General features: G+C 45.6%; 1 protein-coding gene across 1 annotated transcript; it reads left to right on the forward strand.

Annotated features, from left to right (window-relative positions):
• The first annotated feature begins 713 nt into the window (after positions 1–713).
• Positions 714–20776, forward strand: LOC122944868 (PTTG1 interacting protein). The gene is made up of 7 exons (XM_044303570.1): positions 714–911; positions 5447–5499; positions 11440–11548; positions 13708–13813; positions 14248–14313; positions 15348–15394; positions 17935–20776. The coding sequence occupies exons 1-7, from the start codon at positions 845–847 to the stop codon at positions 17976–17978; spliced, it is 492 nt and encodes a 163-aa protein (XP_044159505.1). The 5' UTR covers positions 714–844; the 3' UTR covers positions 17979–20776.
• The last annotated feature ends 4090 nt before the right edge of the window (positions 20777–24866 follow it).

A 24866-nucleotide genomic window follows, 5' to 3' on the forward strand; every position in this document is an offset into this window, starting at 1 on the left:
ACCAGACGGATCCGCACCTAACGCAGGTGTGAAAGTAGCCTAATGCACAACACAAACAATAAAGACGAACCAATTAAGAAGTGCTGGAATATTTCTTTATACATTGCTATGCGAAGAACCTGCCTGGGCCCTTTTCCGTGCACGGTGAGCTGGATATTTTCTTTTTATTTGGACCATTATAAACTACTACTCCTTTAGGAAACAAGCCCTTATATGCAGGGGCGTAGCTATAGGGGCTGCAGAGGTAGCAGTCACTACCGGGCCCAGGAGACTGAGGGGCCCAAAGACCCTTGTACCACATAAGAAGACACCAATATTATAGAAAGTGCATGCTGGTCAAGTTACACCTCTGGCTGGAGGGAAGGGGTTAGGTCAAGAATTTGGCATAGGGGGGGCGAGGGGGAATGCCTCAGACAGCATTAAGGCTATGTGCTTCCCCGGCCACAGAGCACTAAACTCTTGCACCAGGGCCTGTTCAGCCTTTAGCTACACCCCTGCTTATATGGCTACATAGATGGAAAAATAAAAAAGTAAGCGGCTGGTCACGAAGGGGTTGAGTACACTCCTAGCACCGTACACCAGAGACTCCCTCCCAGTGCAGTCCCAGTGCAAATGGTTTGTTTTCAAGCCTTGACGTCGGAGTCGCAGTCAGGGCGGGGCTACGCGATCACGTGACGTGACGCGACGCGGCCTCAGCGTGCTGTAGAGGAAGGAGAGGTCTCTTGGGGGCAGGCTGAACCCGATGTTCAGGAGGTGTCGGTGACGTCACTAGTTTGGTCGGGTGGAGGCGGGTCACGTGGTGTAAACGGATAGTTTGGCAGAAGGACGCTGGTGCTGATCGAGGATGGGGCTTCTCCGCTGTGTCCCCGTGTTGCTCGGTCTGCTGGCCGTAGCCTCCGCCGCCAGTACAGGTGGGTGTCTGAGAGTAGGGCGTGAGTGCGGTATTGTGAAACTGTGCGTGTGAACTGCTCCCACACACTTCCCTAGGAGAAGGGCCGTTACTAGGAAACCTCCTGGTACAGGGCGGGTATACGGTCACTTCACGACTTCACTAAAACTCCCATCATCCCCAGCCGTTTGTGCTCTGCGTCTAGAAACTTTGTAAGTCCTGGCCTCTCCTACTATGGGCGAGGAAGGGGTAGAGTATAATGGGTCAGGGGCTTCAGCACTGTCACCAGGGACCCTTCTAAGTCCATAAGGACCAGCAGAGTCCTGAGAGGTCAGCTGCAGTGTCTCCCCTGCCCATGGCTGCGGACAGGTGTGGTCCACCATGGTTATCCAAGTCTCCTCCTTCATCCCAAAGGGGCCACGCTCCCTTCCCCTGCCCATGGCTGCGGACAGGTGTGGTCCACCGTGGTTATCCAAGTCTCCTCCTTCATCCCAAAGGGGCCACGCTTCCTTTTCCCCTTTCCTGGCCAGGTCTAGTATAGAGAACCTCACATCTGGTCAGATCACTAGGGTGCGTTACCCTCTCTGCCCGATAACTGCCAGGTGCGTAAAGAGCCACTGTACTTGGCATCCTGGGCCCTTCATGCTAGGTGTCGGGGGGTTCCATAGATGGGACCCTCACAAGTCACTTATTGGTGGCATATTCTAGCAATTTGCCGCCAATGTCTACCTAGGCCTGGGGGTCCATATTGATACAAGCCTCCAGTCCAGATCTCAGCGTCCCCCAACACTGCAGCTGTTGGGAAACTACAACTCCCAGAATCATGGGAATTAAGAGAACAGCTGAGCAAATGTGCATGCTGGGAGTTGTAGTTTCATAGCAGCTGGAAGTTGCTGATCCCTGCTCTTGTCCGCCCACTTCTGGCTACCAGGGAGGGCATAATGCTGCCTTGATTCCATAGTATTTAAAGGATCCCTGTCCTAAAGCTGCCCGTACACATGAGATCCGCCGGCCGCTGTCTCTCCCTGCCCTCCCCTTCAAACAAGCAGTGAACGGAGAGAGGGCAAAGCTGCTGCCAGACCGAGGGAGCAAAAGGATATGGCAGTTAAAATCTAGCGTGCCCAATCCTCATCTCCTCTGGCATCAGCCACCAGGGGGGAGTCGGGAGGCCACCATACACATTAGATGCTTGGCCAAATCTAATCTATGTAACGTGTATGGTAGTTGGCCATTTCATAGTAAAAGGGCTTTTTTACTTGGAGAAGTCTGGGGGGAAACTTGAGGGACCCAACATTATACGGTCAGAAGGTTCGACCAAGATTTCTCTGCGGGGGCGGATTGACCATAGACCTTACAGTGACATTTCCCATTGGGCTGATGCCCAGGGAGCCACCTGAGCCCTCCTCGCGGCCGGCCAGTGGAAGTTTTCAGGGATGTATTTTGTGCTGCTGCAGTGGTCTGTGATGGACTGTGGTATTTGGCTCTGTTGGGGTGGTATAATGTGCCACAATATGGTACTGCTAGCCCTGCCCTCTATCAATTTGGACCCAACTACAAAACGGGGCCAATTTATTTTATTTTTTTTTTTTTTTTTCCCCCCGGACCACTAAGTTATTTTTTTTCCCTAGTTCAGTGTTCAATTATCTATAAAAATTAGTGGGGGTCCAACTTCTGGAAACCTATTCCCAGGCTTGTGATGTCATGTTTATTGGTCACATGGCCTAGGTGCAGCTCAGTCCCATTCAAGTGAATGGGCCTGCGCTGCAATACTGAACACAGCCACTATACGACATTTGGCGCTGTGGGGAGGCCAGAGAGTGGTTTCTTCAAACAGCTGATTGGTGGGGGTGCCCCTCCGAACATATATTAATGACTTAACCTCAGGGTTCAGTCTGCCATGATCAACTATTTTTTTATTTTTTTTTATCAAGCCCACATGCGTGAAACTTTGCCTTACTGCCCCCTGCTGGAGGTTTTCTAAGGTGTTTGGTGATAACCCAGTTAGAGACTTTCCTGTATGTGCCTGTGTTACCTTTAAGTATCCTTATGGCATTTCGTTGCATACAATAACCGTGTGCGATCGCTCCCCTGGGTTATAATTAGACATGCCGTTAGAATAACTTTTTTTCAGTTGCTATTGGTGCCAGTGCAAACTAAACATTGCTGTGATTGTTATTCTGAGCCCTGATTTCCCGGATGATGAAATAACTAATCTTATTAACCTCGCTGGCTGTGTGAGCTGAACGGCTAAGGTGCAAAGTATAGCGCCGGCTGCGCTGCCCGTGGACGCGTTTCATGTCTGATCCTCTGCTGTTTACACGCTGACACTTGTAATGACCGAGATGACCTGTTATTTTATCATGTCCAAGTGTTAGCGGTGTAATAGTCACCTGCGTGATGACGGATCTCATTCTACGTGTGTGTCTGTCATTATGTGTCATAACCAAGTTGCACAACACATAAAAACACATGTCCAAAGGCACAGACTGAACAAAAGTGGAAGCAAAGTGAGCCGCTGCAGTTGGAACGTTCTGCGGGTGAATTCCCACTGTAGATGCGTTCTTAGGAACCCGTTTATTGGGACAACGCATTTCTGGAGTGGAATGCTCTCTTCATCAGGTCCAGTTTAGTTGCTGAATTGGACCCAATGTAGGGAGCGGTCCGGCCCAGAAACGCGTCGTCCTGATAAACTGGCTCGTGAGAATGGTGTGAATTCATCACAGCGGGATCCAATTGCACCTGCTCACTTTGCCTCTCCTTTCTTGCATCGCTCACTCAGTCTCCTCTGATCTGAGGACTCAGGGTTATGCAGAAGCCATTTCTACCCTACATGCTCATCCATAGAGTTGTGCCTATCTGCATAACCACCTCAGATGAGCAGTTCGGCCAGACACACATGAGCAAGTTCAATGTGAGGTCCCATTCTTCCCTCCTTTCCTTTGGGCACAGCATTGCAGTGACTTATAATGCTGTGTGTTCCCAGTGGGACCTGGAATCTGTTGTATTACACTGACAGCATTGTCAGTGTAATTATTCAGAAGATCCCAAGACTCTCAGGGTCACACAGACTTTTGAATAATTATAATGCTGTATGATCCTATCAGAGGAGCAAAGTTCACAAAGGAACCTCACACTGCGAGTTTCTCGCTTTGAACTCGCTTGTTGTGTTTGGTCTTTGTTGTCTAATTGGCACCTTGCTCTCCTAAGTTACTGCGCCAGGGGACACATTCTTTTTCTTTTTTCCCCTCTTTCACCTTGAAGGCATAGACTGCCTTTCTCCCATAATCAATTCATTGGTTACCAGTCTAGTACTGAGCTGTGAATCTGCCCATGACCACTGCAGTTTCCCAGCCAGTTGTATAATGCATGGCCCACAGTGATGCCATTAGTTGCGGTTGGTAGCCGCCACCTCCAGCTGGTCCATGCAGCAAATCACTCCCTTGGGTCCGGGTGCTGTCTGTTGTAAACTTGAACAGCACCTGGACTGAATTATCCCTGTCTGAAACTACCCTTAAATCATGATGTCCTCACAGACGTGTAAATAAGGCCTTAAAGGGGTTGTCCCATCTCAGACAATGCGTGCATATCGCTAGGATATGCCCCCATTGTCTGATAGGTGCAGGTCCCACCGCTAAGACCCGCACCTATATTGAGAACGGGGCCCCGCAAGTAAAGGACACACCTGCGCATGCGCAGCCGCCCTCCATTGATTTCTATGGGGCCACCGAAAATAGCAGAGTGCTGGCTCGGCTATTTCCGTCTGTGCCATAGAAATAAATGAGCCTGGGCAGCACATGCGCGTTACGCTCCCATTCACTTCTATGGGAGCAGCGCTTGGTGGTGAACGGACCCTTGGCAAATCTGGGGTCCTCCAGCCACAGCTCTGGCACCCGCACCTATCAGACAATGGGGGCATAGTCTAGCGATATGCCCCCATTGTCTGAGATGGGAATATCCCTTTAATCTGTAGTCTGCTGAAGTTCTTGGAGAATCTGAAATCCCTCCTGGATCTCTACACCAGCATCACTAGTAGTATTGGGTTTTGGACAAATGTCCTACTCTCTCCTTATTTTTATAGGGATTACAGTACAACCCTTACACAAATACATTGGGTGGAGTCCACTAGAACTTAGTGTAAGGTGCGCCAAAATTAAGAATTTTGCCACCTCCTGCAAATTCTAGAAGCAGAAATCTGCCAGCTAGGAGTGGCTTAGATTTCAAGCTGAATTTGTCAGTTTTCTAGCATAGATTTTGTTAAATTGGTTGGTCGACACCCAGCATCCCCCACCGATCACCTATTTGCGTTAACTCTGGGAACGTGACGGTGGACAGAGGCAGGGAGCTCCCTCCACTGTACAGGAACTGTGCTGGCGCACTGCAGCTGAGCTTCCATGCAAGTGAATTGGATGAAACTGCAGTACCCCATACCACAGTGAAAAGGCTGCGGCGGTCGCACTTTCGATTGCCAGTGTAGTAACTGTATGAAACGTGGTGATCTGTTAATAGAGGTGTATGCCGCAAAGTAATTCCTTTCTGGCTTGTTACATTGTTTTACAGAGTGCTCCTTGATGTCTAACACAACCTGTGAGGCCTGTTTGAAGAATGTGTCGGTAAGTGCTGCTGTCAGGTACATACCAGTATATTGTGTCTTGGACTGTTAAAGCGGTTCTCCAGTCTTTAGAAAGTGGTGGCCTTTAATCACAATAGACCATCACATACTAAATCGTGGGGGTCTGACACCCCGACAGTCGGCTGTTCAGTGAAGCTTTGCCGTCAAAAGTTGGCTCCAGAGCTACACAGCACAGTCAACATTGTAGTGCAGGGTGCTCGCTACTCCCATTGAAGTCAATGAAAGCTGCGCAGTAGTAGCTCCCTCCCTCCACTGCAGTATGCTGTGGTGCTAGTGCTTTGGTGGATTTACCTTTTAAAGAAGTACTCCTTAAAGTTAATGGGACTGTGTTGCAGCGTCTGGCACAGTTGCCCATAGGGAGAAGATGCCTTGGGGCTGGGGCACATCTACTAATGGACTTGCAACTATTTTAGGCGTAAAGTAGTTGCCAGTCCCCTTTTTGTGACAGTATTTAGTCACATGGGACCAGTTTTACAACGTGTCTTCCAGTTGGGCATGACGGGATGTGGCAGGGGCCTATACGCCTAGAGACGGGTATAAATGTTTGCCGAAAACTGCGCCAGCCAGCGGCAAGGACTGCCACAGATGCAGTCTAAATTAGACTCATCTAACGGCATCACACGGGGAAAGCCAGTCTTACTAAATGTGCTTGGAAGGCGTAAAGAGGAAGCTACTGTACGCTTGCACAAGCATTGTGGTTCTATCATTGTAGTGTGCAGGGGGATGGGGGGTCAGTACCCCCACCAGACAAACAGCAAATCTGTCTGACAGCAGTGTATGATGTCGGGATATGATTTGGAGCAGGATTTCTGAGTAAGTATACAGTCACACAAAAGTATTTAGTTTCCGTGTGTTCCGTTTTTTTTTTTTGATTTTTTTTTTTCCTGGATTGGATGAGGACCCATTCATTTCAATGAGTCCTCAAAAAATGCGGACAGAACACAGTGTGCTGTCCGCATCCGTATGTCCGTTCCATAGCCACGCAAAAAATAGAGCATGTCCTATACTTGTCCATTTTGCGGACAAAGAAAGGCATTGTTACAATGGATCCACAGAAAAAAAACGGATGCGTCACAGACACATCTGTATTTTTTGCGGGCCACAAAATACATACGGTTGTGTGAATGTAGCCTAAAAAGTAGAGTAATTACTGACAGGACTCCTAGGAGAGGCAGCGAGAGTCCTGATAACCCCACCCACATAGGATGATTGACAGCCCTTCTTGTATCAGTATGTGTGTCTCAGGTCTCCAAAAATCAGCAGGTTCCCTTTAAGGTTAAGCTATCAATGTTAATAAGTCCTAGGAAAACCCCTGCTGGCATATTCACTCGTGGAGCGGAAGTGTTGCTGCTCGTCTGTGACAGTTTTTATGGGATGAGGTAATGCAAGGAGGTATTCAACCAGTTAAATGTTCCGTCATTTATTATGTTTCGTAGTTTGCGTTTAGTCATCCACATTTAGTATTATAAAAGCTTCTAAAAAGGATAGTCTGCGCTCAGTATTTTTTTCCCCAGGATTTGGTGCAGATTCTGCACCAGTTTCCACCTTCGGTTGTTTTCAATGGGAAGTTGCGCTGCTGTTCATGTGGCCATTTTTGTTCTGTGACAATGCCAAGAAAGGACATGCTGTGTCGTGGTTTAACTCCATTTAATGGGGCTAAACTGTGAGCGGGTCCTCCTCATCCAAATTAATAAGCCATGGCACAAATCGGAGGGGTTTCTGCTGCAGAATATGCCGCAGATCTAGCAAAAGCCTTTGTGTGAGCTAGCTTTAAAGGGGGGTCTCGCTTAAGCAAATGCCATTTGCCATGTAGATGAAGTTAATACAAGGCACTAAGGCTTTGTTGACATCTCCGTCAAGCAGATCCGGCATTGCCGGATTCTCTAGGTCAACGCTGGATCGGTATTGACTGTAATGGGGTCCAGCAGTGATTCTGACACTTTCCAGTGCGCGCTACCACATCCCAACCACCAGAGAGGCTGGTACTTTTTCCTATAGTGTTCAAGCACGACCAATGCGGCTGGATTGCAGTGTATGAGGATACGAGCAGTGTATAGTGTGATGGAAAAATGAATCCAGCCAGCAAAGGAGGCAACGTGGACAATCATAATACATTAGTAACTGCCTTGTGTGAACTAGGCACATGATAAATGCCATTTGCTGCAGTGAGACAACCCCTTCATGATACAGTCTAGCGCAGGGATCAGCAGCCTCCAGGTGTTCTGAAACTACAACTCCCAGAGTGCTCTATTCACTTCAATGGGAGTAAAAAAAAAATAAGCTGAGCCTTGTTTGCTGGGAGTTGTAGTTTCACAGCAGCTGGAATGCTGAAGGTTGCCCTAGAGCTTTGCAAGATGTGCAGCAGCAGCCGGGAGATGATGACAATGGTAACTTGGAAGTGCGGAGTCTAGCATCAGGTTTTCACACCAATTATGCAAAGCAGAGCGCCTTAGTATCGGGGTGTGTACGTGATATGCGGCCAGAAGAGAAGAGTGGAGTCTTTGCATATGAAGTGGTTGCCATTGAGGTCTCAATTAGCATGTGCCGTGCCCAGCCCTGGTGTTAATACTTATATATTTGCAGGGCATTCAATTACAGGAATACAAACCCCTTTCAGCTGTACGTTTGCAGAGAGCGGGTAACGTCTCATAGGTGCACCTCCTGTTCTCATAGAGGGCCAGATTCACTCCTAGATAATAACTGAATGCTGAGCAGGGACATTCTGCATTCTTTAAAGGGACACAACCACTGCTTTGGCGCTCCGCCAGTTTCCTGCACGTGACCGCTGCAGCTAATGGCTGTAAACATGAAATAGCTGTCAGGTGAGAAGAGATTTCTCCCGACTGCGTTACAAATATGCATGCTCCCTGGGAAGAGGGGAATACAGCACTGCCGCAAGGGTCACCCCACTCATTGGTCCCTGTGGGAGGCCCCACACACACAACACTGCTGGCTGACTTTTCTTGTATCTGGCCGTTTTAAAGGGGTTGTGCAGCCTGTATATATTTATGACCTATCGTCAGGATAGGTCATCGATATGTGATCTGCGAGGGTCTGACTTCGGCACCCCCTGCTGATCTTCTGTTTGAAGAGGACGCGGCGCTCCATGCGAGCGCTGCTTCCTCTTCATTACACTGCTCGTCCTCTGCCTTACAGTGGCGGTTAGTGTAATTACAAGTGACCGGAGAGAGTACTTGTAGTTACACTGGCTTCTGAGACAACGGGCAGTGTAATGGAGGACGCAGCGCTCGTGTGGAGCGCTACCTCATCTTCAAATAGGTGATCGGCTGGGGTCCTGGGTGTCAAAACCCCATCGATCAGATATTAATGACCTATCCTGAGGATAGGCGAAAAACGAATTGGCACAGGCAGCATCTCACATCATTCGAATTTTTATTGCGACCTCCAGACATTGTACAAAAATGCAGCAACGTTTCGGCATTTTTGTACTATGTCTTGAGGATGCAATAAAAATTCGGATGATGTGAGATGCTGCTTGTGCCAATTCGTTTTTCGCCTATCTTCATGGCCTGCTGGATTGTGGGTCACCGGTGAGGCTGTTGCATCGTGTAATACATCGACCAAGGACCGTGTGGTGCTGCTTCTACCTATGTTTTACTGCTATCCTGAGGATGGGTCATTCACTATATACTGCGTCTTGCTACAACCCGGGATCTCACATGAGGTGTGGGCTTTGTTATATGTAAATGGATAATCTGTACGCAGACAAGACCTTGTCATTGTTTGAAGACATTTAGCCCGATGTCTATTTTCCGCGTTTATCGGCTTGTATGTACCCTAGCGTTCAAAATTGTACTCAAGTAATGTGACAGATGTACTTATTCATTTCTATGGGACTGCTGAAAATAGCCAAGCAGTGCAATGATGAGCGATGTTCGCGCCCGAGTGTGGGACGGACTGAACACTCGCCCATTATACGCCATTGGCCAATTCACATGTCCGATTTTCCGCACATCGGTGCTGCTGAGATCGCAGCATGCGCTTCTTTGGATCCAATTCTCATGCAAGACTCGCCCATTCAAATCATTGGGTCCGTGTGCGGTGTCTGGAGAATTTTTTGTTTTTAAAGGATAGAACATGGATAAGCCATGGAAAAGCTGTAGGTCAGATATAAGGCTACTTTCACACTAGCGTTCGGCTGTCCGCTTGTGAGCTTCGTTTGAAGGGGCTCACAAGCGGACCCGAACGCTTCCGTCCAGCCCTAATGCATTCGGAGTGGACGCGGATCCGCTCAGAATGCATCAGTCCGGCAGCGTTCAGCCTCCGCTCAGCAGGCGGACACCTGAACGCTGCTTGCAGCGTTCGGGTGTCCGCCTGGCTGTGCGGAGGCGTGCAAATCCGTCCAGACTTACAATGTAAGTCAATGGGGACGGATCCGTTTGAAGATGACACACTATGGCTCAATCTTCAAACGGATCCGTCCCCCATTGACTTTACATTGAAAGTGTGGATGGATCTGTCTGAAGCTACTTTCACACTTAGAAATTTTTTAACAATATAATGCAGACGGATCCGTTCTGAACGGAGCCACCGTCTGCATTATATGAGCGGATCCGTCTCAGACGGATCCGCTCTAAACGCTAGTGTGAAAGTAGCCTAAAGCCTGTTTTTCCCCAGAAGTCGCACCCCTCGTGTACATGGCTCTGCCTGGTGTCGCAGCTTTGCTCCTTTTACTTGAATGGGGACAAGCTGCAATACTAGATAGCATTATATTCTCATTTAAGCTTTCCTGGTGGCCGGTCGAGAGGGGTCCCATGACTGATCCCCTCTATTGTTGTGTTTTTTTTTTGTTTTTGGGCCATAGAAATGCTGATTTTACTGTTCTTTGGTTGCCTACAATGTCTCTTCAAAATTAGACGATAACAAGCTGTGGTTGGTGACCCTTGATGTGGTTCATGTACTGGTTTTTCTTTGCATATGACGGCACTGTATAGGAGAGAACCTGCACACACTGATTATAAGGTAATGACGGCAATGTCCTTCTACATAAATGTGCATTTCCTTAGCTAATATCATCCGTGCGGAGCGCCGCCTCATTCTCTGCTCCATTGTTCTTGTAGTGACCTTTATGTGGCGGCCTGTAATCGGTGAGCTGATTCTACAGGTCATTAAAACAGATTGATGGCTTCCGTCCAGGGCAAGCATACTATAGGAAGGGTCTGATGTAGGCAGTTACATGTGGTGGATACTAAGTACAGGGCAGAAACAGAACAAAATAGCAGTGTGGCACAAAATACTGCGGCCCCCCCCCCCCTTCCCCGCTGCAGTATTCCGCTGTATCACTGTCCCGAGGAAGGCAATACAGTTGATTTCAGAAGGGGACCTATGGCCGCCAGCCAGGTGCAGAAGTACCTGATATTTCTATCGTGAATTAATGCTGAGAACATCAGATCGGCAACCATGAGGAGGGGCTTGGGAGGCCTCTGGGCAATTTCCCTGTAGGGTACATAGCCTGTCCATCCGTGGCCGTGCATGCTCAAGTCTAACTTGTATAGGAGTTCCCCAAAAATAAAAGGAAAAACTGCAACATCCCTTTAGCGCAGTGTTGCACACACAGCTGTTTTGGTAAAAACACAGCAGCGGAGAAAATATAATCCGATCTATGGACTGCGGTGGCCTCATGTAATACAATATACCTGCTTCAACAGAGTAGACCATGTATAATAATACAGCCCAGGGGTCTCTTACCTGTAGCTCTCCCAGCATGTTGGGAGTTGTAGTTTTGCAACAACTAGAGAACAGTTTGGAGACACCCGTTGTAGACTATGGCAGGCAGGCCAGTCCAAGATACTGTCTTGGGCATCATGCACACGGCCATTTTACTCTCTCAGGGTGCCGATCTTCGATCTTGGGTGGTTTTTCCTGCAGCTGACTTGTTCATGTTTTATTTTCCTCCTAGTGTTTGTGGTGCAATACGAACAGCAAATGTCTGGATTATCCGGTGAGGAACATCCTGCCTCCGTCATCCCTGTGTAAACTGAGGGACGCCCGCTGGGGGATATGCTGGGGTGAGTAAATATTTTCATTGTCTATGCCTTTATGTTACTACACTCCAACTCTCATTGCTTTTTAGTTTACGTACTAAAACGGTATATGCTTGTCTCTAATGCATTGTATGGTGACCTGTACAATGGTAGGTGGGCTGCACTTATTATTTTTTTTTTAAATCAAGAAAAGTAACTTCTGCTGCAATCTTTGCTTTTTTTGCACACGCTCCATTGAGGCATGAACTCCCAGTAATTTTTTCCATTCATGACGTGTAATGAATAAACATTTAAAGAGGACCCGTCGCCTCTCCAGACATGTTTGTTTTACTAAATACTTGCCTTCCCCATGTGATAACAATTCTGAATTCATCTATTCTTATGACTCTGTTATGCTATTCCTCAATATTCCAACTAGAAGATTATTAATAAAGGTGTAATTGGGCATTACCAGTTGGGGGTGTCCCTGCACATTCTGTAACTGATGGACAATGGTGTATTGTGCAGGGACATCCTCACCGCACCAGGTAACACTCAGTTGTACCTTTTTAGACATAAAGTTCTAGCAGGAATAATAAAAGAATGCCACAACAGAGAGCGATAAGAATAGAGGCTCCTAGACTTGTCACGTGGAATACGATTTATCTTCTAAAACAGACGTGTCAGGAGATCTTAATATCCTTGGTTGGTATCTGGATCCTCTAGCCCCTGGCAGCACAAATCTCATACTGAGCGCTCAGGAATGTTCATGTGCTCTCATGTGACTTGTTATAAGAAGCACACCGCCTGGATTTGCATCCCTGGCCTCAATTTAAAGGGGACCATGGGAGCACACATAGGCTAGTGCCTTTTCCTATAGTGTGCAAACACGACCACCACTGATGGATTGCAGGGTGGTCTGTAACCATGGAAACGAGCCGTGTATATTGTGGTGGAAAAATGAATCCAGCCAGCAAAGGAAGCAATATGGATAATAACAATACATTAGTAAGTGGCTTGGAGTCACTTTTTTTCAACGTGATAAATGAAGTGAGACAACCCCTCTAAGTTTCATCTCCATCGTTGATTGTTGATTTATCTGAATTTGGAAAGCAGCCGTGGAATAATGGTGATTTGATTATATATATATATATATATATATATATATATATATATATATATATATATATATATATATATATATATATATATATATATATATATATATATATATATATATATATATATATAATCTCTTTATCTTGCAGGACTAAGTATAGCTGCTGTGTTAGGGGTATTGATAGTACTGATTAGTGAAAAGGGTTCATAAGGACAGCACTACATGACTCCATAAGCTTTTTTTTTTTTGGGGTGGGAAGAGGGGTACTATTTCTCCTTGTGGAGACTGCCAGCTGATGTATGCCTTATAGGCACTACAGAAAAGGTATGAAAATTAAATGGGTTTTCCGAGATTTTTTTTTTTTTTACTGATGAGGGTAGGTAATCAGTAATCTGACCAGTAGGGGTCCGACACCTGGGACCTCTTACGGTCAGCTGCACTCGCATGCGCACAGCCTCGTACATTGTGATATCAAGCACAGCCGCTATAGTCAGCCCTATTCACTTGAATAGGGCTGAGCTGCTCCTATGCCATGTGACCGATGAACGTGTCATCACTCAGACTAGGAAAACAAGAGAGAAGGCTGCGGCGGTTCTGCGAGCCCTGCTGCCTTCCTAAACAGCTGATTGGCTGGGGGTCAGACCCCCAATGATCAGATATTGATGACCTATCTAGAGGCCAGGTCATCAGTATAAAAAAATCTCAGAAAACCCCCTTTAACTATCCAATGGAGCGAAAACAATCTCTCTCCTGCTACCTCCCATAGGTGGCACTAGAGAGGCTGTTGGGCACAGTTAGTGGTGTAAATATGTTGCATACTTATAGGGCACCCCATAGTTTTATTTATTTTTTTATTTATTTTTTATTTTTTCCCCACTGATCTTGGCTCTTTAAGAAATGTGGGTGGTGCTTAGGGTATGTTCTCCCATGACCTATCACATTTCCTGTAATTTACCCCCAGGACCTGGACTTCATACTAAGAGGATGGGTTTGCACTATGAATCTTGTTTTCTCATAGAATACATGTTATTTAGGAACTTTTTTTTTTTTCTACTAATAATAATAAAAACTTTTTTTTTTTTAGTTAATTTTGAGGCTTTGATTATCACTCTTTCTGTGGTCGGAGGAGTCCTCATTTTGTCCGTGATAATCTGCTGCTGCTGCTGTTGTAGGAAGAAGAAAAGCAGAAAGTAAGTATCATCAGGGACCTGCTGGGTGTCCGGATGGTTATATTGACTCTTTCCCGATGACTATCACAAGTTCCTACAACCTTTCTTAGTGGGGTCCTTGGGTCCCATAGTAGGCGGCTGGAGAAAATTAACTACTACTTCTGTGCAGCATTTAGCAAAGCATGACATGATGAGTAACCCTCACATCATGTGATTAGAGATCACGCTACTTGTCACGTGTAACACCGCAGCTAGAGTCTTTCAAACACTATTGGCTTTGGCACAAATAATTTATTTTTATTTTTTTCCCTTCCCTTTGGCTTTGACTAGCGTATGACTCCTCCCTTATTATTTGACAGTCTGTCCATTACTATGTAATAGGAGTAAACACCCCATGGGTACATAATATGTGTCTGTCTAATTTCATACATACGTTTTTTTTCTTTCCCCACTAGCTCAAGTCTGGAAACTGAAAAATCCATGAGAGAGCAGGAGGAGAGACGAGTCCGTCAGGAAGAAAGGTAAGACAAGTAAACCTAATAGGGGAAGAACATGGCATACATTTGGAAATATTTATTTTCTGAACGTGGGTCATCTCTGTGGGGCGATCAGCTCGCTGCTGGGTTCCTCCCACATTCAGCTTTTACATGGTCCGAAATGGGTCACTTGATGTGATTTTATCAGCTAAAAATTCCCTAATGTCGTCACGGGTTGGCTGAGCAAGTGAAATCGGGTCCTTTTTTTCTGTACAGGTATAATTTCCTGCTCATCATTTTGATATTGATGGTTTATCCTCAGGATAGGCATTCATATCTGATCGGTGGGGGTGACACCCAACACTCCTGCCGCTACCTGTTTGAAGAGGCTGCGGTGCTCCAGCTTGCCAAGCACAGCGCTGTACATTTTAGAGTGGCTGTCCTTAGTAACTGGGTATGCAGAAAAAGGTAAAAAAAATTAGGGTTGTCAGATCTTAGGGAATAAATTCCCAAAAGATGAGAGAAACTTGAGGCGCCATTGGAGGAAGGAGTACCTGTGATGTGTGTTTAGGCCAATGGGTTAGAAAAAATAAAATAAAAATGATGTGCAAGGTGGCTGCTGGTAGGGAACCAATGTAGACAATCGGTCTATGTGTAGAACATAGTGCGGTAGAAAACCGGTAAGGGGTGAGCTTGTTACTGAGTAACCATGCTCAGACACGTTACTGTTTGTCAACCCCAAAAAAAGCACTAGTTCCTTTTGTAATAAGTAGGTACCCCAAAATGGTATGGATAAAAAATAGTATTTGCTAGTAACAATTGAACAACTGCACCAGTAGGTCAGGAGATAAAGCCACAATGGAAAGTGGTGTAAATGGATCAAATTTTCAAAGGGTGATCAGTGGTATTCCTATCTAGCTAAGAGCCAGAATCGCCTGTAGAGTGGTGGATATTGATGGCAGCGGAGGCTTCTAATCAATCCCTTTATTGAATCTTCAAAAGGTGCTAAAAGGGTCCAGTCAGTTTGCGGTCTCCTACTATATCATGTGTATTTATTTTTTTTGTGTGTGTATTTTCAGGAGGGTTCAGATGAAGTCGCGACATGATGACATAAGAAAGAAGTATGGTAAGTAAATCTTTATTTCTATTCTCTTCACCCTCTAATTGCTGTTAATACAAAAGACATTGTGCCATCCAGTGGTGACTGTCTTGGACTAAATCGGACCTCCAGACGTGGCTGACCCATAGTGGTGATGATACTCACTCAGCTGGTCCTCGCCGCTGGATTTAGCCTGTGTGAATCCCCAGATCGGCACTTCCGCTACATCCGTCGACAGGGGGACACGTGACTGCTTCAGCCAATCACAGGCTGCAGCGGTGACCTGCTCCTCTTTAACCCCTTAAGGACTCAGCCCTATTTCACCTTAAGGACCCGGCCATATTTTGAAAATCTGACCAGTGTCACTTTATGTGGTAATAACTTTAAAACGCTTTGACTTATCCAGGCCATTCTGAGATTGTTTTTTTCCGTCACATATTGTACTTCATGTGATAATTGAACTGGGCACTCTCAGGATATAGGATCATACAGATATTTATTAATGTATAAGACAATAAAAACAACAATAAAAGAGAGAATGTGGCCCTCCTGTTGGAAATCTATGTATAAAACAGCACTTGCTCATTGTAGCTAGCACTCTGAATCTAGAAGGGTATTAAAAACTACACATGGCATAATCCTACAATAAAACGGTACATCACAAATTATTCACACAATAAAAATCGCACAATAAAAAACGCATACATATCGCAGATGCTGAATGTTCACTAGGAAAACTATAAATGCGAGTTATTCCCCAACTCGCTGACAAAGTTCTGAAGCTCCAAGGTAACAGTTAGAGGCACCCTGGCGTGATAGTCCCACAACAAACAGGTATAGCGGCGTCCCACTCTATATTCAACCAGTAGCGTCCCACTGGGCTAATAGCATTTAAGTCTTGTTAAATCTCCTGTCAGCAAATATTCGATGAAAAATATAGTCTTACCGGAAAGGTTCTCCTCACTACTTCGTTGCCCACCGTCACTCTGCTGGGTCGTGTTTTTAATTACCTCCAGACTTTTTTGAGCAATCAGGTTGTTGAAATCCCACGTAGGTAAAGGTTTGGCATGTGCAGCCTGGTCTCTGCTGTAGGCTGTCACGGATTCCTTTAACCTTATCGTGGTGTTGAGCAGTATGGTACGAGGTGTCGGCACTATCTGTTGGTCCTCACTCCTTAAAAATTCGGGGCTAGACGCGTTTCGGGGCTTAAGGTTGCCCCTTCCTCAGCCGTTTTTATTTTTTGTTATTTACAACATTCATCTGACAGGTTAGATCATGTGATATTTTTATAGACCAGGTTGTCACGGATGCGGCGATACCTAATATGTATACTTTTTTCTATTTATGTAAGTTTTACACAATGATTTCTTTTTTTGAAGCAAAAAAAAATCATGTTTTAGTGTTTCCATATTTCCATAGTCTGAAAGCCATAATGGTTTCAGTTTTTGGGCGATTACCTTGGGTAGGGTATGATTTTTGCGGGATGAGATGACTGTTTTATTGGCGCTATTTTAGGGTGCGGTTACGGACGCGGCGATACCTAATATGTATACTTTATTTTAATTTTTTCCTTTTTTTTTTTTTTTTTTTTTTTCTTTATTTGGGGAAAATTACATTTTTGTTTTTTACTTGAAACTTAATTTTTTGGGGGGAAACTTTTTTTTTCTCACTTTATTTTTTGTCCCACTTTGGGACTTGTAAAGGATTAGACCCCCAAAAGTTCAATGCATTCCAATACTGTATTGGAATGCATTGGCTGTATGAGTAATACTGTGTGTATTACTCATACAGCTTCCGGCCTGTGAGATCCAGGGGGCTGGATCAAACAGGCTCGTCACCGGAAGGCAGCACGATGTCTTCCATGCCATCAGGTCCCCCCTACAGCCGCATGGGGACCCGATGGCACGCCCGATCACAAGCACAAGTAAAAGTTGCAAACCGCAGGTCAAGGTGCCTGCTCAATGATTTTAAGGGGTTAAGCTTTAAAATTGTGTGTAATTCCTTGGCTGCTAGCAAGCAGTATTTCAAAATGTCAGTAAATTGTCATCCTTACCAAGTGATGTTGAATGGGTTGTCTCAGGATGACAAACTGGTCTAGATCCCCACCCCCCATGTGTCGGAACAAAGAGCAGACCTGGCCCATCCATGCAGTACATGGTCGCCATTCCTTGAATCACTGCCATGTAATCCTACATTTCCCCTAAAGCAATCTCTGCAGGGAAATGTATACTTAGACAAACTGATAACCGGGGGTAAGAAAGCCTGATCAATGTGCCAGCTTTTTATTTAAATAGGGTTGTAAATGCACTTCTTGTATATTCTACAGTGTATGGATCAAAATCTACAATATTCAGTTTTCTTCTTCTTTATCAGATATTCTATATAATGTGTACATTTCAGAACTATTTTCTTAGCATTTGTTTTATTAATTAAAAAATGGGATGTGATCGAGACTATTTCCTGACATGTAATAATTCTCTCATTGCATGATTATGGTAGAAAGGAGCTGCTAGTTAACCATCTCTCCCCCCCCCCCCCTTTTTTTTTTTAATCTATTTTTATTGCAGGTTTGTTTAAAGAAGACAATCCCTATTCGAAGTTTGATAATTAAGTTCTGATCTTCGCCTGTAAGGATTTCACTTCCACATCTTGCGAAAGCCACAGTTTCTGTATTGTGTGAACCCACATCATCCGCCCCCTTCCCCAGTGACCATAAGGCTAGGACCAAATGTGAAAGAACCTTCATGTCAGATCATCCATCTTCTGCTTCAGCATTTTATTTTTTATGTAATTGTGGAACAAGTTCCTTGATTATTTTTCCTTATTTTGTCAGGAATTTTGACTGCGGCAGAAGCCCCTTTATTTGTTCTGAGATGTGGGTTTGGGGTTGCCAGGAACATTACTGATGTATAGCATGTGCTTCAATGAATTTCAGCTATCATTGTGTTTCATATCTATGTGCAGACCATGGCTGTCCCTAAGATTTCCTTTTGTGTTTTTTGTTATACTTAACACTCCATTCACTGCAGGGTTATTTTGTATATAACGTCTTTGCACATTTGTTATACTACTCCTTTGCAAAAAAAATTATTTCAGAATATGTAGCCTTTCATACTATAATCTTCTATAGAACTACATAACTGATGCTACTGTCACACTAGCATTTCTATTTTCCGGTATTGAGATCTGTCATAGGGTCTCAGTACCGGAAAAAAACGCTTCCGTTTTGTCCCCATGCATGGTCAATTGTGACAAAACGTAACTGAACAGAATAGAGTGCGCCAACATGCATTCTGTTCGTTCTCATACTGGAGAGCAAACCACAGCATGCGGCAGTTGTCTTTCTGTCATGGGCTGTGGAGTAATACCTGTCTGTTATGACCTACAATGCAAGTCAATGGGGAAGGATCCATTTTCTCTGACACAATAGAAAATGGATCTGTCCACCATTGACTTTCAATGGAGTTCATGACTGATCGGTCTTGGCTATGATAAAGATAATACAACCGGATTCGTTCATAACGGATGCAGATGGCTGTATTATCAGTAACGGAAGCGTTTTTGCTGAGCCCTGCCAGATCCAGCAAAAACGCTAGTGTGAAAGTAGCCTAATTCCTCTAGCTGGGTCCTCTAGATTAAATTGTTAGTCAAAGGGGTTACGTGATCTACTTTCCCTTTCTTAGAGGGATCTCTGTGTTAATGGCGTGAGTTTTCTGTTCAGAGCACTCATGTATGGGTGAGAGGGGAGCCCTGCTACATAAAGCACCTCTCACATTGCAGGACACAACACATCTGTGTTTGCATTGTAGTGGGAATTGTGTAATGCATCATTTATCCTGCAGGGGCACTGAATGCTTGATGCTGAGCTTTCTTATAGATCACAGCTGATTGCTAGATGGTCCTAGATGTGGGGCATCCTTTGGTCAGCTTATTGCCAGGTAGCCAAGAATGAGATTGTCCAGTTAGTGTCGGAAGTAGAACTAATTGACACTCCAGTCTCATTGGTGACCACCCACTCTGATTTAGATCTTCTGCCAACCGTTGGCACCTTTTTCACATGAGGAACTATCTGACCTTCGGCATCTGTCAAGCTATCTGTTCTTCTGCTTCTTTGAGATTTTTGGCCGTTGTCAGGTGCTGCAGTTAAATAGGGTTTCTAGTTATATAAAGTTAGCCCCCAGCCACAGGATAGGGGTTAAATATTAGAGTGGTGGGAGTCTTACTGCTGGCACAACCCACTGATCATGAGGGTCTCATTGGCTGATTGGGCATACACATGGCAGCGCCTTTAATTTTTTATGGGAATTCTGGAGATAGCCAAGAGCTGTACTCGACTATCTCTGGAACTGCCATAGATGTGAATGAAGTGGCTGCGTGCACGGCTGACTTCTCTGTTCATGTTGGGGACTTCATGAGATACCAGTCCCGTCCCACTCTCATGATCGGTAGGTCCCTGGCTGATCTAATAGTTAACCCCCTATCCATAGAATAGGATATAACTTGATTATCCCTTTAAAGCTGAATGCCAGATCAATGAAAGTCCAGACCAGGCCAAAGATTAAAGCTGAGATTGGTTGAATAGAGGTTTTAACTTATGGCCTTGTAGTCTTAGGCCTCATGCACACGAGCGTGTCCTTCCCTCCCAGCCCCCCCCCCCCCCCCCCCCATGCTGGTATTGCAGACGGAAATATGCCTTGGTTCTGTAGATATCTTCATCTCCGGTTACCTTCTGAGAGCGGTGGATATGGGGTGAGTGCAGAAATTAACACGTGTTCATATCTGGCTGCACTGTTTTGTAATCTAAACTAATCCCACACAAATATCTGTGCCTTATATTTTTCTCATCCCCCTGAGAGCTATCCTTGGATTCTGGCCAAAAATACAGGGCATTCAAGACCAGGCCTGCAGCCATGTGTATATATACATACCCTGGGGCTAAACGTTAGGGCTCCATTTCAGTTGAGATGAATGCTAGCTCCCAGGTACACAACATTCAGGAAGAGACGACCAAATACTGTTTTATAGCTGTAGAATACATGCCCTCCCCTATATAGGAACACAGATCTTTCAGCTATGCACAGCCCTCTAGTGCCTTATTGAAGTGCCATACGTAGTCTTATTTATGAACAGGTCTTTAGTGCCAGCCTTTGCCACCTTTTATTCTCTAGAATGTCTTTGTCTTAACTGTAGATTTTGTTAGTTTATATAAATTCTGCAACCGACCTGTAACAAAGATTATCTGTGCCACAAGTAAACTTGATCAAACGCCTCCAAGGCCTGCTTAATGGAAATGCAACACTAACACTTCTCGAGGTAGCGGGTTTGATTACTTTTACGGATACGTTATTAAACTTTTTTTTTTTTTTTTATCAAATAAAAAGAACAAAGCTTTGTTTGATTTATCCAGAATTTCAGTGTCCCGTGTATTATACTGCTGCTCCTCTTGCAAACGAAGAGGATGAATACTAGGTAAGACCTCTTATTCTGTCTTGGCAGCCACGGGTGAGCGGAATGTCATCTGCAAGAGGTCGCCGGAGTGCGTATTATTTCAGTTGTAAGGCATATTTTCACACGAGCGAGTCTTCCATCCTGGTTTATAATGAACCCTGACCCATTCATTTCAAAGGGTACATTGTTTTTTACTGACCATCTGTCCATTCAGGAAAAATTGCAGCATGTTCTATCTTCATCAGTTTTTCACACAGGAATGGTCTATTCACGGATCCATTTGTATTATCTTTAACATAGCCAAGACGGATTTGTCTTAAACGCCATTGAAAGTGAATGGAGGACGTATCCATTTTCTATTGTCAGTAAAAGCAGCGTTTTGGTGTCCGTCTCCAAAGTGGAATGGAGACTGAACTGATGCATTCTGAGCGGATTCTTTTCCATTTAGAATGCAAACTGGTCCGTTTTGGACCACTTGTGAGAGCCCTGAACGGATCTCTCAAACGGAAAGCCAAAACGCAAGTGTGAAAGCAGACTTAGGCCTCATGCACACGACTTTTTTTTTTACGGTCCGCAAAAACGGGGTCCGTGGGTCCGTGATCCATGACCGTTTTTTCGTCCGTGGGTCTTCCTTGATTTTTGGAGGATCCACGGACATGAAAAAAAAGTCGTTTTGGTGTCCGCCTGGCCGTGCGGAGCCAAACGGATCCGTCCTGAATTACAATGCAAGTCAATGGGGACGGATCCGTTTGATGTTGACACAATATGGTGCCATTTCAAACGGATCCGTCCCCATTGACTTTCAATGTAAAGTCTGGAGTTCTTTTATACCATCGGATTGGAGTTTTCTCCAATCCGATGGTATATTTTAACTTGAAGCGTCCCCATCACCATGGGAACGCCTCTATGTTAGAATATACTGTCGGATATGAGCTACTTCGTGAACCTCAGATCCGACAGTATATTCTAACACAGAGGCGTTCCCATGGTGATGGGGACGCTTCAGGTTAGAATACACTACAAACTTTGTACAAGACTGCCCCCTGCTGCCTGGCAGCACCCGATCTCTTACAGGGGGATATGATGGCACAATTAACCCCTTCAGGTGTGGCACCAAGGGGTTAATTGTACTATCATATTCCCCTGTAAGAGATCAGGCAGCAGGGGGCAGACCCCCCCCCCTCCCCAGTTTGAATATCGTTGGTGGCACAGTGTGCGCTCCCTCTAATGTTAGAAATCGTTGGTGGCACAGTGTGCGCCCACCATCCCCCTCCCTCTATTGTAATAAATCGTTGGTGGCACAGTGTGCGCCCACCATCGCCCCCCCCCCCCCTCTCTCCCTCTATTGTATTAAATCGTTGGCCCCCCCCCTCCCTCTATAGCAGTAACAACATTGGTGGCAGTGTGCGGCCTCCCATTCTCCCCCCCCCCCCCATCATTGGTGGCAGCGGAGTTCCGATCGGAGTCCCAGTTTAATCGCTGGGGCTCCGATCGGTAACCATGGCAACCAGGACGCTACTGCAGTCCTGGTTGCCATGGTTACTTAGCAATAGTACAACAGTAGAAGATTCATACTTACCTGCTTGCTGCTGCGATGTCTGTGAACGGCCGGGAGCTCCTCCTACTGGTAAGTGAAAGGTCTGTGCGGCGCATTGCTAAAGAACTGTCACTTACCAGTAGGAGGAGCTCCCGGCCGTTCAGACATCGCAGCAGCAAGCAGGTAAGTATGAATCTTATACTGTTGTACTATTGCTAAGTAACCAGGGCTGCAGTAGCTTTCTGGTTGCCATGGTTACCGATCGGAGCCCCAGCGATTAAACTGGGACTCCGATCGGAACTACGCTGCCACCAATGATGATGGGGGGGGAATGGGAGGCCGCACACTGCCACCAATGTTGTTACTGCTATAGAGGGAGGGGGGCCCGATGGTGGTTGGCACACTGTGCCACCAACGATTTATTACAATAGAGGGAGGGGGGGGGGGGCACACTGTGCCACCAACGATTAATTACAATAGAGGGAGGGAGGGAGGGGGGGGGGGGCGATGGTGGGCGCACACTGTGCCACCAACGATATTCAAACTGGGGAGAGGGGGGGGGTCTGCCCCCTGCTGCCTGGCAGCCCTGATCTCTTACAGGGGAATATGATAGTACAATTAACCCCTTTAGGTGCCGCACCTGAAGGGGTTAATTGTGCTATCATATCCCCCTGTAAGAGATCGGGTGCTGCCAGGCAGCAGGGGGCAGTCTTGTACAAAGTTTGCAGTGTATTCTAACTAGAAGCGTCCCCATCACCATGGGAACGCTTCTGTGTTAGAATATACTGTCGGATATGAGTTTTCACAAAGTGAAAACTTAGATCAGAAAAAGCTTTTATGCAGACGGATCTTCGGATCCGTCTGTATGAAAGCAACCTACGGCCACGGATCACGGACACGGATGCCAATCTCGTGTGCATCCGTGTTCTTTCACGGACCCGTTGACTTGAATGGGTCCGTGAACCGTTGTCCGTCAAAAAAATAGGACAGGTCATATTTTTTTGACGGACAGGATACACGGATCACGGCCTCGGCTGCAAAACGGTGCATTTTCCGATTTTTCCACGGACCCATTGAAAGTCAATGGGTCCGCGGAAAACGGCACAACGGCCACGGATGCACACAATGGTCGTGTGCATGAGGCCTTATTCTTCAGACGTGTAAGGCTACTTTTACACTAGCATTTTTTCTGGATCCGGCAGTGCTCAGTAAAAACGCTTCCGTTACTGATAATACATCCATTTGCAACCAAACGGATCCAGTTGTATTATCTTTAACATTGCCAAGACGGATCTGTCATGAACACTATTGAAAGTTAATGGCGGACGGATCAGTTTTCTATTGTCAGAGAAAACTGATCCGTCCCCGTTGACTTGCATTGTTGGGTCATGACGGATCTGTTTTGCTCTGCATCCCATGACTGAAAGTAAACCGCGGCTTGCTCTCTGGTATGGGAACGGAACAAAATGCATTCTGGTGACTCCGTTCTGTTCCGTTTTGTCCCCATTGACAATGAATGGGGACAAAAAGGAAGCATTTTTCTCTGGTATTGAGACCCTATGATGGACCTCAATACCGGAAAATAGAAACGCTAGTGTGAAAGTAGCCTAAATCGGATGCAATCCTGATTGAAAAAAACGGAAGTACTGATGAGCACTGAATCGCGGACAAAACTGATTAAACTTGCATGCAAAACCGTCGGGTTTTTCACTGAACAGACCCTGAAACATTGAGGGCTACTTATCAAACAGCTATTTTTACACATTTTTTTTTATTTTTTTTCAACAGTTGGATGGAGCTGGGATACGTTGGGGGTACATGTTGGTGCACGTACTGCCTCAGATTAGTACAATTTATGACGAGACGCACACCTCATGATAAATTAGGCTAATCCTCCGGCACAGCAAGGGGAAACAGATCAGCGTGAAAACGCTGCTCTTTGTAAATGATTCCCATTCTGTAATGCTTATGTAATGGGCCTTAGAATGGTGGTGAGGAGCATTATAGCTGTGTTGTGTATGAGGCCAGAGAAGAAATATGGTATTTACTGGTGGCTTTCCATGGTGAGAACCACTGGTCAGCACATTATCGGTGCAGCTGTAACACAGGAAGGGGTTGCCAAAACCAGTCGCGGTGAGTAATTTTTTTAGTAATGGTTTGCATCATCTAGAATGGTGCAAAGCAGCCAAGCATCTACAATCGTCAACATCTGACAAGTCTCATGGACAAATCTGGATTCTAGAGAGCATGTACACGTGATTTAAAGACAACCAGTCATCTCTCCCAACATCTGCACAAACAGCTGACATGCTGCGGATTTATAAATATGGCAGGTCAATTTCCACATGGAAAGAAAAAAACTAAGTGTACATGACATACCTGTATTTTCCGTACGCCTCCCAGGGACAGGAAACAACATGGAGAACAAAGATTTAAAAGCCTCCTCCCCTTTACCTTCTCCAGTTGTTTCCTGTCCCTCGGCACAAAGTGGAGAACTAGCAGGGGTTCCCTCTT

This window comes from Bufo gargarizans, chromosome 8 (genome assembly GCF_014858855.1).
Source record: "Bufo gargarizans isolate SCDJY-AF-19 chromosome 8, ASM1485885v1, whole genome shotgun sequence".
NCBI lineage: Eukaryota > Metazoa > Chordata > Amphibia > Anura > Bufonidae > Bufo > Bufo gargarizans.